This window comes from Lycium barbarum, chromosome 3 (genome assembly GCF_019175385.1).
Source record: "Lycium barbarum isolate Lr01 chromosome 3, ASM1917538v2, whole genome shotgun sequence".
Lineage (NCBI taxonomy): Eukaryota > Viridiplantae > Streptophyta > Magnoliopsida > Solanales > Solanaceae > Lycium > Lycium barbarum.
Window position 1 is genome coordinate 130742502 of NC_083339.1, and position 11852 is coordinate 130754353.

Sequence of the window (11852 nt, forward strand, 5' to 3'; positions counted from 1 at the left end):
TACTACATCTCTCACGGAGGAACAAACTTTGGATAGATATATGGTGGTCCATTTCTTGCCTTGGACCTCCAGGACAAGGTATTATAAACTTAACTAGCCTTTGGGAGGACATGGATTGGAAATTGTCAAATTACATTTGGGACCTGGTTAAAGAAAAGAGCATGTGCATGGAAGATGCCTATATATGAAAGAGGAAACTCATGTGTGGAACCTCCAATTTCTATTTTTCTTTTGCTTCTGGTTACTGAAATTGATGAACAATCTACTTGTGCGTTTCTATGGATCAATACAAAATTTAGTTTGTTACAGAACATTGCACATTTCCTATCTATGCTATGCTTTATTTTGTTATATCATATATGCTAGAGGTTTATGCTTTTAGCTAGCTTATGTTTAATAAAGGAACAAAACACAAGTTATGTACCGGATACTGCGGATCCTCCTTGTCCCACTGGCCATTGGTTTAAGAATAGAAATGCAAGATAATCTGCAAGCATATATTGGAGTGCCAACTATGTCCATGTAGAGCAAGCAACTAATCCACCTTAATCTTTATTTTGGAGACAAACTTTTCTGGTTGGCATGAAAAAAAAAAAAAAAAAACTAAAGAGCAACTGAACGGTTATTTCCAAACATTTTTCTCAACGATTGCAATACTGTGAGAGTGATTAAATTGTTGAATTTAGACATATATATTTGAAAAATATTCTTTAAAAAAATGAGAAAAATGACTTCTCTCGTAGAAGTAGGTAAAATAAGTTCCGTAAGTGGCATTCCACGCTGATTATTTCATCCCACCTTAATCTTTATTTTGGAGACAAACTTTTCTGGTTGGCATGAAAAAAAAAAAAAAACTAAAGAGCAACTGAACGGTTATTTCCAAACATTTTTCTCAACGATTGCAATACTGTGAGAGTGATTAAATTGTTGAATTTAGACATATATATTTGAAAAATATTCTTTAAAAAAATGAGAAAAATGACTTCTCTCGTAGAAGTAGGTAAAATAAGTTCCGTAAGTGGCATTCCACGCTGATTATTTCATCCCACCCCACCCCCATAACGCCCACACCCCTACTGTTATGGGCCAACTCTTCTTTAGTGTCAGCACATACAAATAGTTCATGCAACAGCCGTAAACCCACCTGACTACAAGCCCCCTTCTCTTATCCCATGCTTTTTGGCACGACCCTGTGCTTCTATCAAAGCTTGCCTCAGAGACCTAGCTTCAATTGTGCCGCTTGTTTGATGTCATAACCTCAACTTTGATTTGTGATAATATTCATGTGGCACATTTCATATGCTAGGTCTTATCTATGTGCCCACCGGGGATGGTTATGTCAAGTAAGTCCCTTGCATAAAATAAGCATCGCTCTCGCACACATAATCTAATCCTCAAGCTTGACACTTGCCTTGTGCCCATGCACACAATCTGTGTTTTGCCCGAGTAGGGCACTTAAATCCTTAGTTGCTACATTCATTATTCATATAATGCCAACAATGATCTGAAAGCAATGCCAAAGTGTCCTCAGCATTATACTTCCATCCCGCACAGTGCATCATCACGCCACAACTCACTTCTGGATCGACAAACCCTTGCTTGCAAGGTTGAACCCAAGTCATGCTCACAAGTTAACACACGAGACTCTTAAGAATAGAGTCATAGGCTTCCTTCCCCCTACCCCACCCCTAAAATGTTTGCCTACATATATACTTTCAGGAAAAAAAAAATCTGCTTACTTAACAAATATCAAAAAAGCAAGAAAACTATTTATTTTTCAAAAAGAAAAAATATTTTCTTTTGTACCAGACACACCCTATAAATGCTCAAAATTATTGCCTCTCAAGTCGAATATAAACTCCTCAAACTTATCCAACGGTTTCTTTTCTTTGTCGAAATGCACTGATCACTCGGTCAGTACGAGGATTTTTTTGTTATTAATATTACTATAGTTTATTCACTTTCAAAACTAAAACTAAAATGACTTTTTCCGTCCTAATTTATGTGACACTGTTCATACTTCGAAAACCATGAATTCTTTTATTGTAATTTTTCATGTGTATTCTAAATATACTGAATTGTTAATTATTGTGATTTGTAATATTTTTTTTTCCGGTAATTTTCAATTATGAATAAATTTATTTTAAAAGGTTTAAGAATTTAATATCTGAATTTAGGTTAAATTAGAAAAATTTGAGTTTCAAAATCCTAGGGGTTGACGGAGGGAGTAGGAATCATCAGTCAAGAATATCTGTCGCCTGGAAGTTGGACCCCGAATCTCAAATTGAATCAATGGTTAGCGAAAACCCGGACCCGTCTATTCGGATCCTCTGTCGGAGGCTCCAGATTATCAAGAACGAATCGGGTATTCAATGGCTCATCGGTTCTCCATTCTTCCCTCGCTACACCATTATTTCTACTTTCCGATGTATCCACACTACAGATTTCTCTAAAGAATCAGGTAATCAGCCAAGTCTAATTTCAGCTAATTCAATTAATCACCTTTCCTTTTGATTGAGAATTCAATTTTTTTTTTGGTTAGATGATATAAGAACACTGCTACCGAAGGGTTTTGAAGTTATTGGAGCTTTAATTGTCGGAAAAGACTGCACTTTTGAGAAAATTGCGGGTGAGGCGATTAATGCAGCTTGTAATTTGAGGAAAAGTTTGTCCTTTGATTCAAATTTGGGGAATTCAGAGCTGATTGGAGCTGTGGTGGATTTGAATAATGCTAAGGATGTTCGTTTTTTCGTGTCGAAAGATGGAAAATTGGATAGTATTGAGAGTGTTAGTTCGATTGTGTATGAAGACAATCCTGAAAAGTTTGTTTGGGAAAGAGGTTGCTTGCTCCACTCTGCTCTTCATGTAAAATTGCCTTTATATTATCAGCCAAGCAACCCTAATGGTGAGTGCTTCCTTAATTTATCCATGCTTTTACTGGACAGTGTTAGCGTTAATTAAATTCAACTTATTCTAGCCACTTTGCTGGACAATTTTAATATGTTTTCTACTGTTCTTTTCCTTTTTTGCTTAAATTCGGAAGTCAGGGAGTGCGTATTGGTAGTATTAGTGTTGAGTGTCTCCTGATATTTGCTGTTTATAGTCGTGAAAGTTGATCGTATTTAAATGACTTAACGCTGGATGTATATAGAGCTGGATATTAATGCTGGTTGATTCTACAAAATTGGAAATGGGAGTCGTAGGTTGAAGATTGGTTAGGAAAAAGAATAGGAACTACAAACACCGAGAAAAAAAATATTAGTTTGATTAAAAGGATGGCACGAGAAAAGGGTGTGGCGTAGTAGTCTTAAGTGGGTTGAGAACCCTGAGGACTCAGGTTCAATTCCCAGCGGAGGCCAAAAAAAAAAAAAAACACAAGGTGATTTCTTCCCATCTGTCCAAGCTTTGGCGGACAGAGTTACCCAGTACCTATACTGGTGGGATGTAGCAGGTGCCCTGTGGAATTAGTCGAGGTACACGCAAGCTAGCCCGGACACTGCGGTTATCAAAAAACAAAAAGTAAGGATGGCACGAGCAAAATATGATGTTCATGCACTTTCTCATCATGAGCCATGAAAGCAGTAGAATTGGAATTTTAAAATGAATGATGTGGTTGTGGTTGCAAGAACGGTGTGCATATATAAACTGATGAAACAACATTCAGAGTTCAGGCCGGAAATTCAAGTTGATTGGCCACAGTATAGACACAATTGTTTGTTTTGATAACAATAACATGTCTAAGTTACAACAGAAGGAGAAAGTTCCAGAGCCTTTTGTAATTTGTGACTGGACTTTTCTTTCTCGCCAAGTCGCACACACAAAAAAAAAATGGTAACTCTGCCGGTTCAGCTGTGGATTATTAGTGCACGATTCTATTTAAGTCTTTATCTGTTATCAATTCAAATTTGATCCTTCAGCGGTACCTTTGATGAAAGTGAACAAGAAGCACCTGGAATACCAACTGTAATAATCAAATGAAGAAAGAATTGTCCAGGAATACCATCCTTGAGTTTTTTGTCCCTTGATAAAGTAACTACTAATAGAGTGCCATCTTTGAGTGTTATCCTACTTGTAAATCTCGAGTTATAATGACTCCTGTCACATAGCAAGAATTGCCAAAATCATAATAGAAAATAGTATGTTTGCAGTATTTCAATTAAGATAGTTTTTTCGTGGAATCTGACAAGATTGCTCAAGTTGTAACTACCTCCACATCCAACCTTAAGGTTGTGGGTCGAGTCACCAAGGGAGCAAGGTAGGTAGCTCCTAGGGAGGGAAAAAAAGATATATGGTTTCTAGCTGAGAATATCTAGAAAGATTAAGCAACCAAGACGTGTAATTGTTCTATCATCATCTTTGCAAGCTTTTTCTCGAGTTTCCAACCAAAGAATGTATGAATGAACATGATCTAAATGAGGAGATCTCTATTGTCTTTATGTGTTCTTTTATATTCAATACGACTCTTCTTGGTACCTACAAATAGATCATTATGCGTCAAAATGAATCAATCTTTCTATGCTTTGCTTTCCTACATTATATATCAGAGTATAGTGTGTGAGATCTGCATCCACAGCCTTGCAATTCCTACATTATATATCAGAGTATAGTGTGTCAGATGTGCGTCCACAGCCTTGCAATTCGTAGTTGCTGACTATAGCTTGTTTTATTTACAGATGTACATGATATATATATGAGAGCAGCTGAAGCTATTGCTAGTAAATTCAGAGACCCACAAGTTACTTGCTTAATAGAAGCTTTAAATCAAACTTCTGGTGCTATTGTTCTTCGTGGTTCAGAACTGAACACAGATAGTTCAAGTTCTTCCTCTGAACTTAAAGATTCTGATGTGAAAGCTATTCTATGTTCACACTTTTCTTCAAGGAGTAAAGATATTACCTCATTTTCTTCAATAGAGGAGGTACATTTCACCTCAAAATTCAAATACTATTACAATCAAAGTTCAAATGTGATTTGTTCAACCCAAGCAACAACCTATCAAAATTGAGTTCTTTAAGTTGGAAGTTATATTTAATTTACTTCAATTCGTTGTGGGCCCGTATACAGCTGTTTTAAAGTGTTTGCTGTTTAGAATGCAGATAAAATCCAAGTAAGCTTTCTGCTTAATAAATCGATGAGTTCTGTGAAACCTTCGGCACCTATTGCTGAATATTATCCAGGTAATGATACTTTAATAGATAATTTTGGCTTTTCTTTCTTTTGTTTATTCTACTTTTGGGGGATATATAGATGAGAATAACTTGATCTAGTTTGCGGTCGCCTAATCAGTTAGTGAATTGTTTTCTTTCAGCCACCCAAGAAACTCAACTTCTGGTCATAGGTCATAAACTAGAGGTGCTTTGCTATGTGGCAAAAGATATGTCGCTGGCTTATGGCATTTCAAAGTTAGTCATCCCTGCACTAGTTGACCAGTTACACTCAATGAGAAAAGTTATTATGCCTGACCTTTTAGAGAGGCATCCAGAGGTGAGACCGCTATATCATTTCTTTGGTCATATTCAACTTTGCTTGAAAACCCTATTGCTGGGTGATCCAGTGCTATATTGTTACTGCTCTAAAGTGTCTTTTTAAAAAAAAAAAAAATTGGTGTTGACTTTGCTTGGGATGTGGGCTGGTTTGATTCATCACATGTTATGTTCAGTGGTAGTAGTAACATACAACCATTTAACTAGGACAGGTTGTGTGTGTACAGAGCTACAAAGTATGCAACAAGGTAGATGTCTTGTCTTCTAAACTTGGATTTTCTTTAGAGTTGGTAAATAAATGAATTCATGTAACATCACACTCTGACTCGAAGCTATACTTTATGGTTGTCTTCTTGGAAATTTCTGCTGTCTAATCATTTTTTCATGGTTCAAACATTTCTTCAGTAAGAAGTTACAGTGTTATAGAAATTCTGTGTCGAGTTGGAGTATAAAATAAGTTTTTCTGTGGCACTCTGGAATGTTAGTTGCATATTTGTAATTTGAAATTTCTGAAATAGGAAAAGAGTACCTTGGAGAAGTATGAGGATAGTGTCAAGTATAGAGGAAACATATAAAGTATGCTGAGCGTTAATTCCGTAATTTTCAACATAAACTGGTCAAAGAGAGAAGATAAATAACAAAGAGGGGGAAGGAAAATGGTTTGTCGATAGCAACACTTAATTTTTTGGTTTTACTTGATCTGGTTTATCCTTGTTATAATATTATGCAGCTTCCTTGGCACTTCGGAGTCCTTTCACTTAATGTTTCTTGTGACTTTAAGTAACAACTCTTCTTTTTGAAAAAGAACTTGTTATTCATTTGAACTTACGAATTTACTTGTACCTTCAAACAACTTTTCCTGTTACGATGTTAAACTAGCATCACTGATGAATTTCCCCACATTTTAGTCCCAGAAGTTAACTGGTGCTGTTAATTTTTCTTGCAGTTGCGTCCATATCACTTCCTTCCTCCGGGAATTTTACATCCGATTACAGTCCTATATGAACTTAGTTATGGTGAGACAGAACTGAAGCAAGGTGAAATCACTTGAAGCTTGGGATAACTGTGAATGTTTAATTGTTGTTCAGCTAAAAAATGTGGTCGGACACACTGACAAGGCTTGTTTTATGACAGTTGAAACAAGAAGATCCCTCCATTTGAGACTTGGGTTACCTTTTGATCGCCCTCTTCTAAGAATTTCAAATGCCATTGATCTAGTAGGGAAGAAAAATAGTAGCAGCTTAGTCCAGAAAGGTAAAGCGTCAGTATCATATATACATATGCTTAACATGGCTGTTTGCTGATGCTTAGAATGCTCTCCATCATGTCATGGCCTTATCAGGTTCTTCTTTTCTCAAGGATGTACATTTGGCGATACCAAGTAGTGGTGGTGAGTAGTTATTTGTTTCCTCTTTTGCCCAACTACCACGGAAATTATAATTTTTCTTGTGCTAACACTGTCACACCCTCTGCAGTTTCTGGAGGCGTGGCTTCTCTGGTTCAAGGTTCTTATGAGTACTACCATTACCTTCACGAGGGACTTGATGACTCGGTAATAAATTTTCTTTTTTTGAAGGCTCCGTAGGTGAAATCTTTTACTGTGCACCCTAATATGCTGTTTTAGTTGAACTTTGTTAGACAATTAGCTTGCGATATTTTCTGTTCATTGTATGCGAACTTTTCTATGTTTGTACTTCTTTCTTTAATTTGTAGTTTGTTTTCCTTGGTTCTAAAGCTTTTCTTTCACTTCTACCTTCTTTTTTTGGAATTTTATCTAATTGCATGTTATTGCTTGACGAATTGAGTAATGCTACTGTTGGATTACAGTAATACTTAGCTGGGTAGCTTATTTAATGGCCACCATTATATTTACACTAACATTGTATACCTCACAGGGTTGGGGCTGTGCTTATCGCTCCCTGCAGACAATCATTTCATGGTTCAAGTTGCAAAATTACACTTCAATTGATGTTCCATCACACAGGTATCGTGTAGATCCTTTAGCTACAGTGATTAAAGGGCTTTTCTTGTCAGGTGTGATTGGTTTAACTGACCATATTTCGTTTGATGCCTTAGGTCAGTACTAATTATACATGCATGTGATTCTTGGCTTGCTCAGTGTAGTTTTCCTTGGCTCACAGCTTTCTTTTCAGAACAAGAAACTGCTTAGTCCATATGTTAACACAATCCATTTTCATTAGCTTCAAAATGGATGGTTTAATTAGATCACTGAAGTACGGCCTCATTGGTTTGGTGAAAATTGTAAAATATCTTATGATCAAAGGGTGATTCAAAAGAGAAAGTAAAAAGGAGGTGCCCCAAAGAAATCCATATACTAGGGTATAACCTCTTTCTACTGCACAAGCGAGTAAAATGTACTTGTAATTTTGCAGATAGCATTTTTGTTCCCACAGAGGCACACTTTCTGTCTTCATAAGTAGTACTCCCTTGTTTCAATTATGTGTCTTTTTTTTAATTTTACCCTGTTTAAAAAGGTCACTTTTTCATATTAATAACTCTTTTTAATGTTACCTTTATCAAAAAAATTATATTTAATAACTCTTTAATTCCAAAATCCCATACGACTTGTTTAAGACCACAAGTTTCAAAGATCTTTCTTACTTTTTTAAACTCTGTGCCCAGTCAAACCAAGACACATAAAATGCAATCAAACCAAGACACATAAAATTAAAAGGAGAGAGTACATATTAAGCACAACAGGTCCACCTTCACAACTTAACAAAGACATAGTGGCTACTTTGCAGTGAATACAAATAGAACACAAGGAGTACCAACTTCTACTGAAAGCACCTGCTAATCTATAGTAATCACGCTGCAGTATGTGCTTATGTAGTCATAAATGAACATCAAATATCTTCTGTGAATTAATCACTCTGCAATATGTGCATATGTAGTCATAAGTTCCAATATCTTCAGTAAATTTTTTTTTTGTTTTTGTTCTGAAGTGAAATGCACATCCTTTCAGGGAAATACAACAGGCACTTGTAGAGATTGGTGACAAAGATCCTTCATTTATAGGGTCACGTGAATGGATTGGTGCCATTGAACTGAGTTTTGTTTTGGATAAAATACTTGGAGTAAGTTTGAACCTATCTAGAAATATTTGTTTATAAAATACCTAGTGAGTTGTTTTAGATAATTTTTATGCTTTTGACTATCTTTTTCATTCTTTAGCTGTCAGCTGTACTCCCCTTTAAACTTTTCAATTTCATTGCTTTACAAATGTTTAACCTTTTGCACACCCCAATTTCACATGCCAATAGACACACTTAGTGAAATTTTTGGTGTGTAAAAGGTTCCCTGTGAAACTGGGAAGGGATTTGGCTACAAACTCAGGAGGGTAAACTATGTATTAAGCCTTTAAATTACCTTTGTGGATAGGTTAGTTGCAAAATCATGAATGTCAGATCTGGAGCCGAGCTTCCTGAAAAGTGTCGAGAGTTGGCATTGCATTTTGAGAATCAAGGAACTCCTGTTATGATTGGTAGGTCATACAGTTCTTGTAATACTCCTATGGCTGTAAATGGAGCGGTTTTTGTGAGATCGGCTTCTGTATCAATTTTTATTCTTTTCGTTAAACAAAATCAGAAAAGTAGTTGCTTAGCATTTTAGCATGCCTGCAGGTGGTGGTGTTCTTGCATACACTCTCCTGGGCGTGGATTATAACGATGCAAGTGGAGATTGTGCTTTCCTTATACTGGATCCTCATTATACTGGGAGTGATGATATCAAGAAAATAGTAAATGGAGGATGGTGTGGGTGGAAAAAAGCTGTTGATAGCAAGGGAAAGCACTTTTTCTTGCATGATAAGTTCTATAATCTCCTGCTTCCTCAGCGGCCTAATATGGTCTAGTTAACCTTGAAAATACAAAAATACTATTGGCACAAGACGATATTCAGATAGACAGAGCCAGTCTATCTCTATGCAAATGTTCTGGGGGTTTGCTGGAGTTGAATGATGGTGTCTTTACTGGGGGTTTGCTGGAGTTGAATGATGGTGTCTTTACTAGGGCATGTCTTCATTTTGTTGAGCCTAAAATGAGAAGTTCCACTCTGGAGCTTTAAAATTCTACCTTACAAATAGAAAATCTTGTCTCAGATGATTATGAATGATGGTCTGAAGTCAATTATGACATTTGTTTTGTAGTCAAATTGGGTCCCTTCCCCGATATATGGTTAAAAGCATGAATAGTACTTCGTTCTGTGTTTCTGGTCGGATCCAAGTAAACGTTTGACTCGGTTCACTAAATGCAGGCTGCACAATATTGAATCAATGAGATTGATTTATTGTCAATTTATTGATGTACTGTGAGTTTATGAGAAGCATCGTGTAGAAATTGGTGCAATGTCCAAGTCTGAAGAGTCCGGAATCAAAATGCCCCCAAAAAAATATTTTGAACCAAAATACCCCAATAAAAAAAAAAGTTACCAAAGTACCTTTAGTGCAATATTTTACTGCGCTATAGCACTTCACGGAGACGGAGCCGTTAAGTGCTATAACGCAGTATTTTATTGCGCTATATAAAACTTTCTCTCACCTATAACGCAGTAAAATATTGCGTTATAGGACTTTTTCTCTCACCTATAGCGCAGTAAAATACTGCCCTTTATCACCCCACTAAAATCCCATCGGATTCCACCATTGGTCTCTCCAGTGACAAAAAAAAAATTGAAAACGCCATTGGAGGCGAGCCAAGGTGGTCCCCATGTCAAAAAAACGTCGTTTTCTATTAAATTTCATCCAGAAAGTTTAGATTCTCGGTATATTCAAGTCAAGGAGCAAGATTCTAAGTTCGAATTTTGAAAAAAAGCGGCGTACAACTTGATTAAAATAACTCTACAAAAAATATTCGATTAAGGTTTTGTACTATGAACTTTTGTTATTATTTTGTTATATACATTATATTGCATGCATGTTTAACATTTAATCGTCGTTAATTTCCAAAAAAAAAAAAACAAATTTCATTTTTTTTTGTTTGATCGGGCTGGGCAGTGGCTTATGCCACTGTTCCTTTTTTTTTTTTTTTTTTAATTCATTATTTGTTAAATGTTTATAAATTGTTAATTTGTTAAATGTTTATGAATTGTTAATTTGTTATATGTTTATGAGTTGTTAATTTGTTAATTATTTATGAATTGTTAATGAATTATTATTTTGTTAATTGAGTATTTGTTAAATATTCTTTATGAATTGAAAGAAGTTGCATGGTAATGAATTATTATGTTGTTAACACTTTGTTTGGATGATTGTTATGTATTGTTTTGACATTTATCGTATTGTGTTGTATTGTATAGGACTAAATCAGTGGTTACATAAAATACGACCTTTCGTCGTTACATAACAATAAAATTAAAGTAGCAATCAAAGCAAACATTTTATTTAAACTAACAACATAATATAATACAATAGGTAACAACCATCCAAACAAGTTGTAAATGATTATGAAATGTTAATCTATATAATTTTAAAAGCGTGAATATATATGTTAAATAAAAAAAGATTATCTTAAAAAGAATAGTTAAAGTTCTTCTTTTCATAAATACATAATCTAACGAAAAAAATGTAAAGTTTGTAGGAAAATATGTGGTCGGCGAATATACTCTTTTAGTTTAATTTTATCGTAGTTGTGTTGGCTATTTGGTCAACTAAAAATATATCACATATTCAAAATAGAGTTCCAAACAAATATTACTGCTGAATTTCGATTCCCAAACTAATTAACTTAACAAGTCTTTGCCATCACATAATTCAAAAGTAATTAACTTAAAAATCTTTGTCATCACATATGTGTCCTTAATCACATATTAAATTTACTGCATATCCCATGTTAATTATTCACAAGATAAAATACTACATAATTCACATATTCCATACAAATTATTAATTAGTTAATATAATTTATCTTTCATTTCAAGAATAATGACTAATTTAGTTTGTACAGACCGGGCTCTTTCATCGATCCGAATGTTCCCCCGGACCCGATGTTCCCCCGGCGCCCGATGCTCACCCAGGGTCCGCTGTTCACCCGGGGCCCGCTGATAGATCAGTATTGTCTTTGCAAGACAATCATAGGTCAGAGTTATTATGGGCCGATACTATAGGGATATCTACTAGGCGCCGTCCCCGTAGGCTGCAGAAAGCGTGGGCTCTTTTACGCGAGCACCCCCCACACCCTCGCGTGTTGGAGATATTGTTTCGGGGCGGTATCTACCGTTGCGTGTCCATTGGTCGGGTACAGCATGATTGGGCGCTCATCACGGCCATGGTTGAGCGGTGGAGGCCAGAGACACATACCTTCCATCTTTGCACTGGTAAGGCCACGATTACACTTCAAGATTTGGAGGTCC

General features: G+C 35.8%; 1 protein-coding gene across 1 annotated transcript; it reads left to right on the top strand.

The window, feature by feature from the left end:
* The first annotated feature begins 2145 nt into the window (after positions 1 to 2145).
* LOC132632545 (probable Ufm1-specific protease) lies at positions 2146 to 9798 on the top strand. Its single transcript, XM_060348523.1, has 13 exons — positions 2146 to 2461; positions 2543 to 2905; positions 4674 to 4918; positions 5090 to 5177; positions 5309 to 5484; positions 6430 to 6520; positions 6618 to 6737; positions 6826 to 6873; positions 6959 to 7035; positions 7379 to 7467; positions 8470 to 8581; positions 8886 to 8988; positions 9128 to 9798. The coding sequence occupies exons 1-13, from the start codon at positions 2293 to 2295 to the stop codon at positions 9355 to 9357; spliced, it is 1911 nt and encodes a 636-aa protein (XP_060204506.1). The 5' UTR covers positions 2146 to 2292; the 3' UTR covers positions 9358 to 9798.
* The last annotated feature ends 2054 nt before the right edge of the window (positions 9799 to 11852 follow it).

Coding starts and splice junctions, on each gene's coding strand:
- LOC132632545 (XM_060348523.1), top strand. CDS start 2,293: ATGGTTAGCGAAAACCCGGACCCGTCTATTCGGATCCTCTGTCGGAGG. Junction 6,521..6,617: donor TGAGACAGAACTGAAGCAAG/GTGAAATCACTT, acceptor GTTTTATGACAG/TTGAAACAAGAAGATCCCTC. Junction 8,582..8,885: donor TTTTGGATAAAATACTTGGA/GTAAGTTTGAAC, acceptor CTTTGTGGATAG/GTTAGTTGCAAAATCATGAA.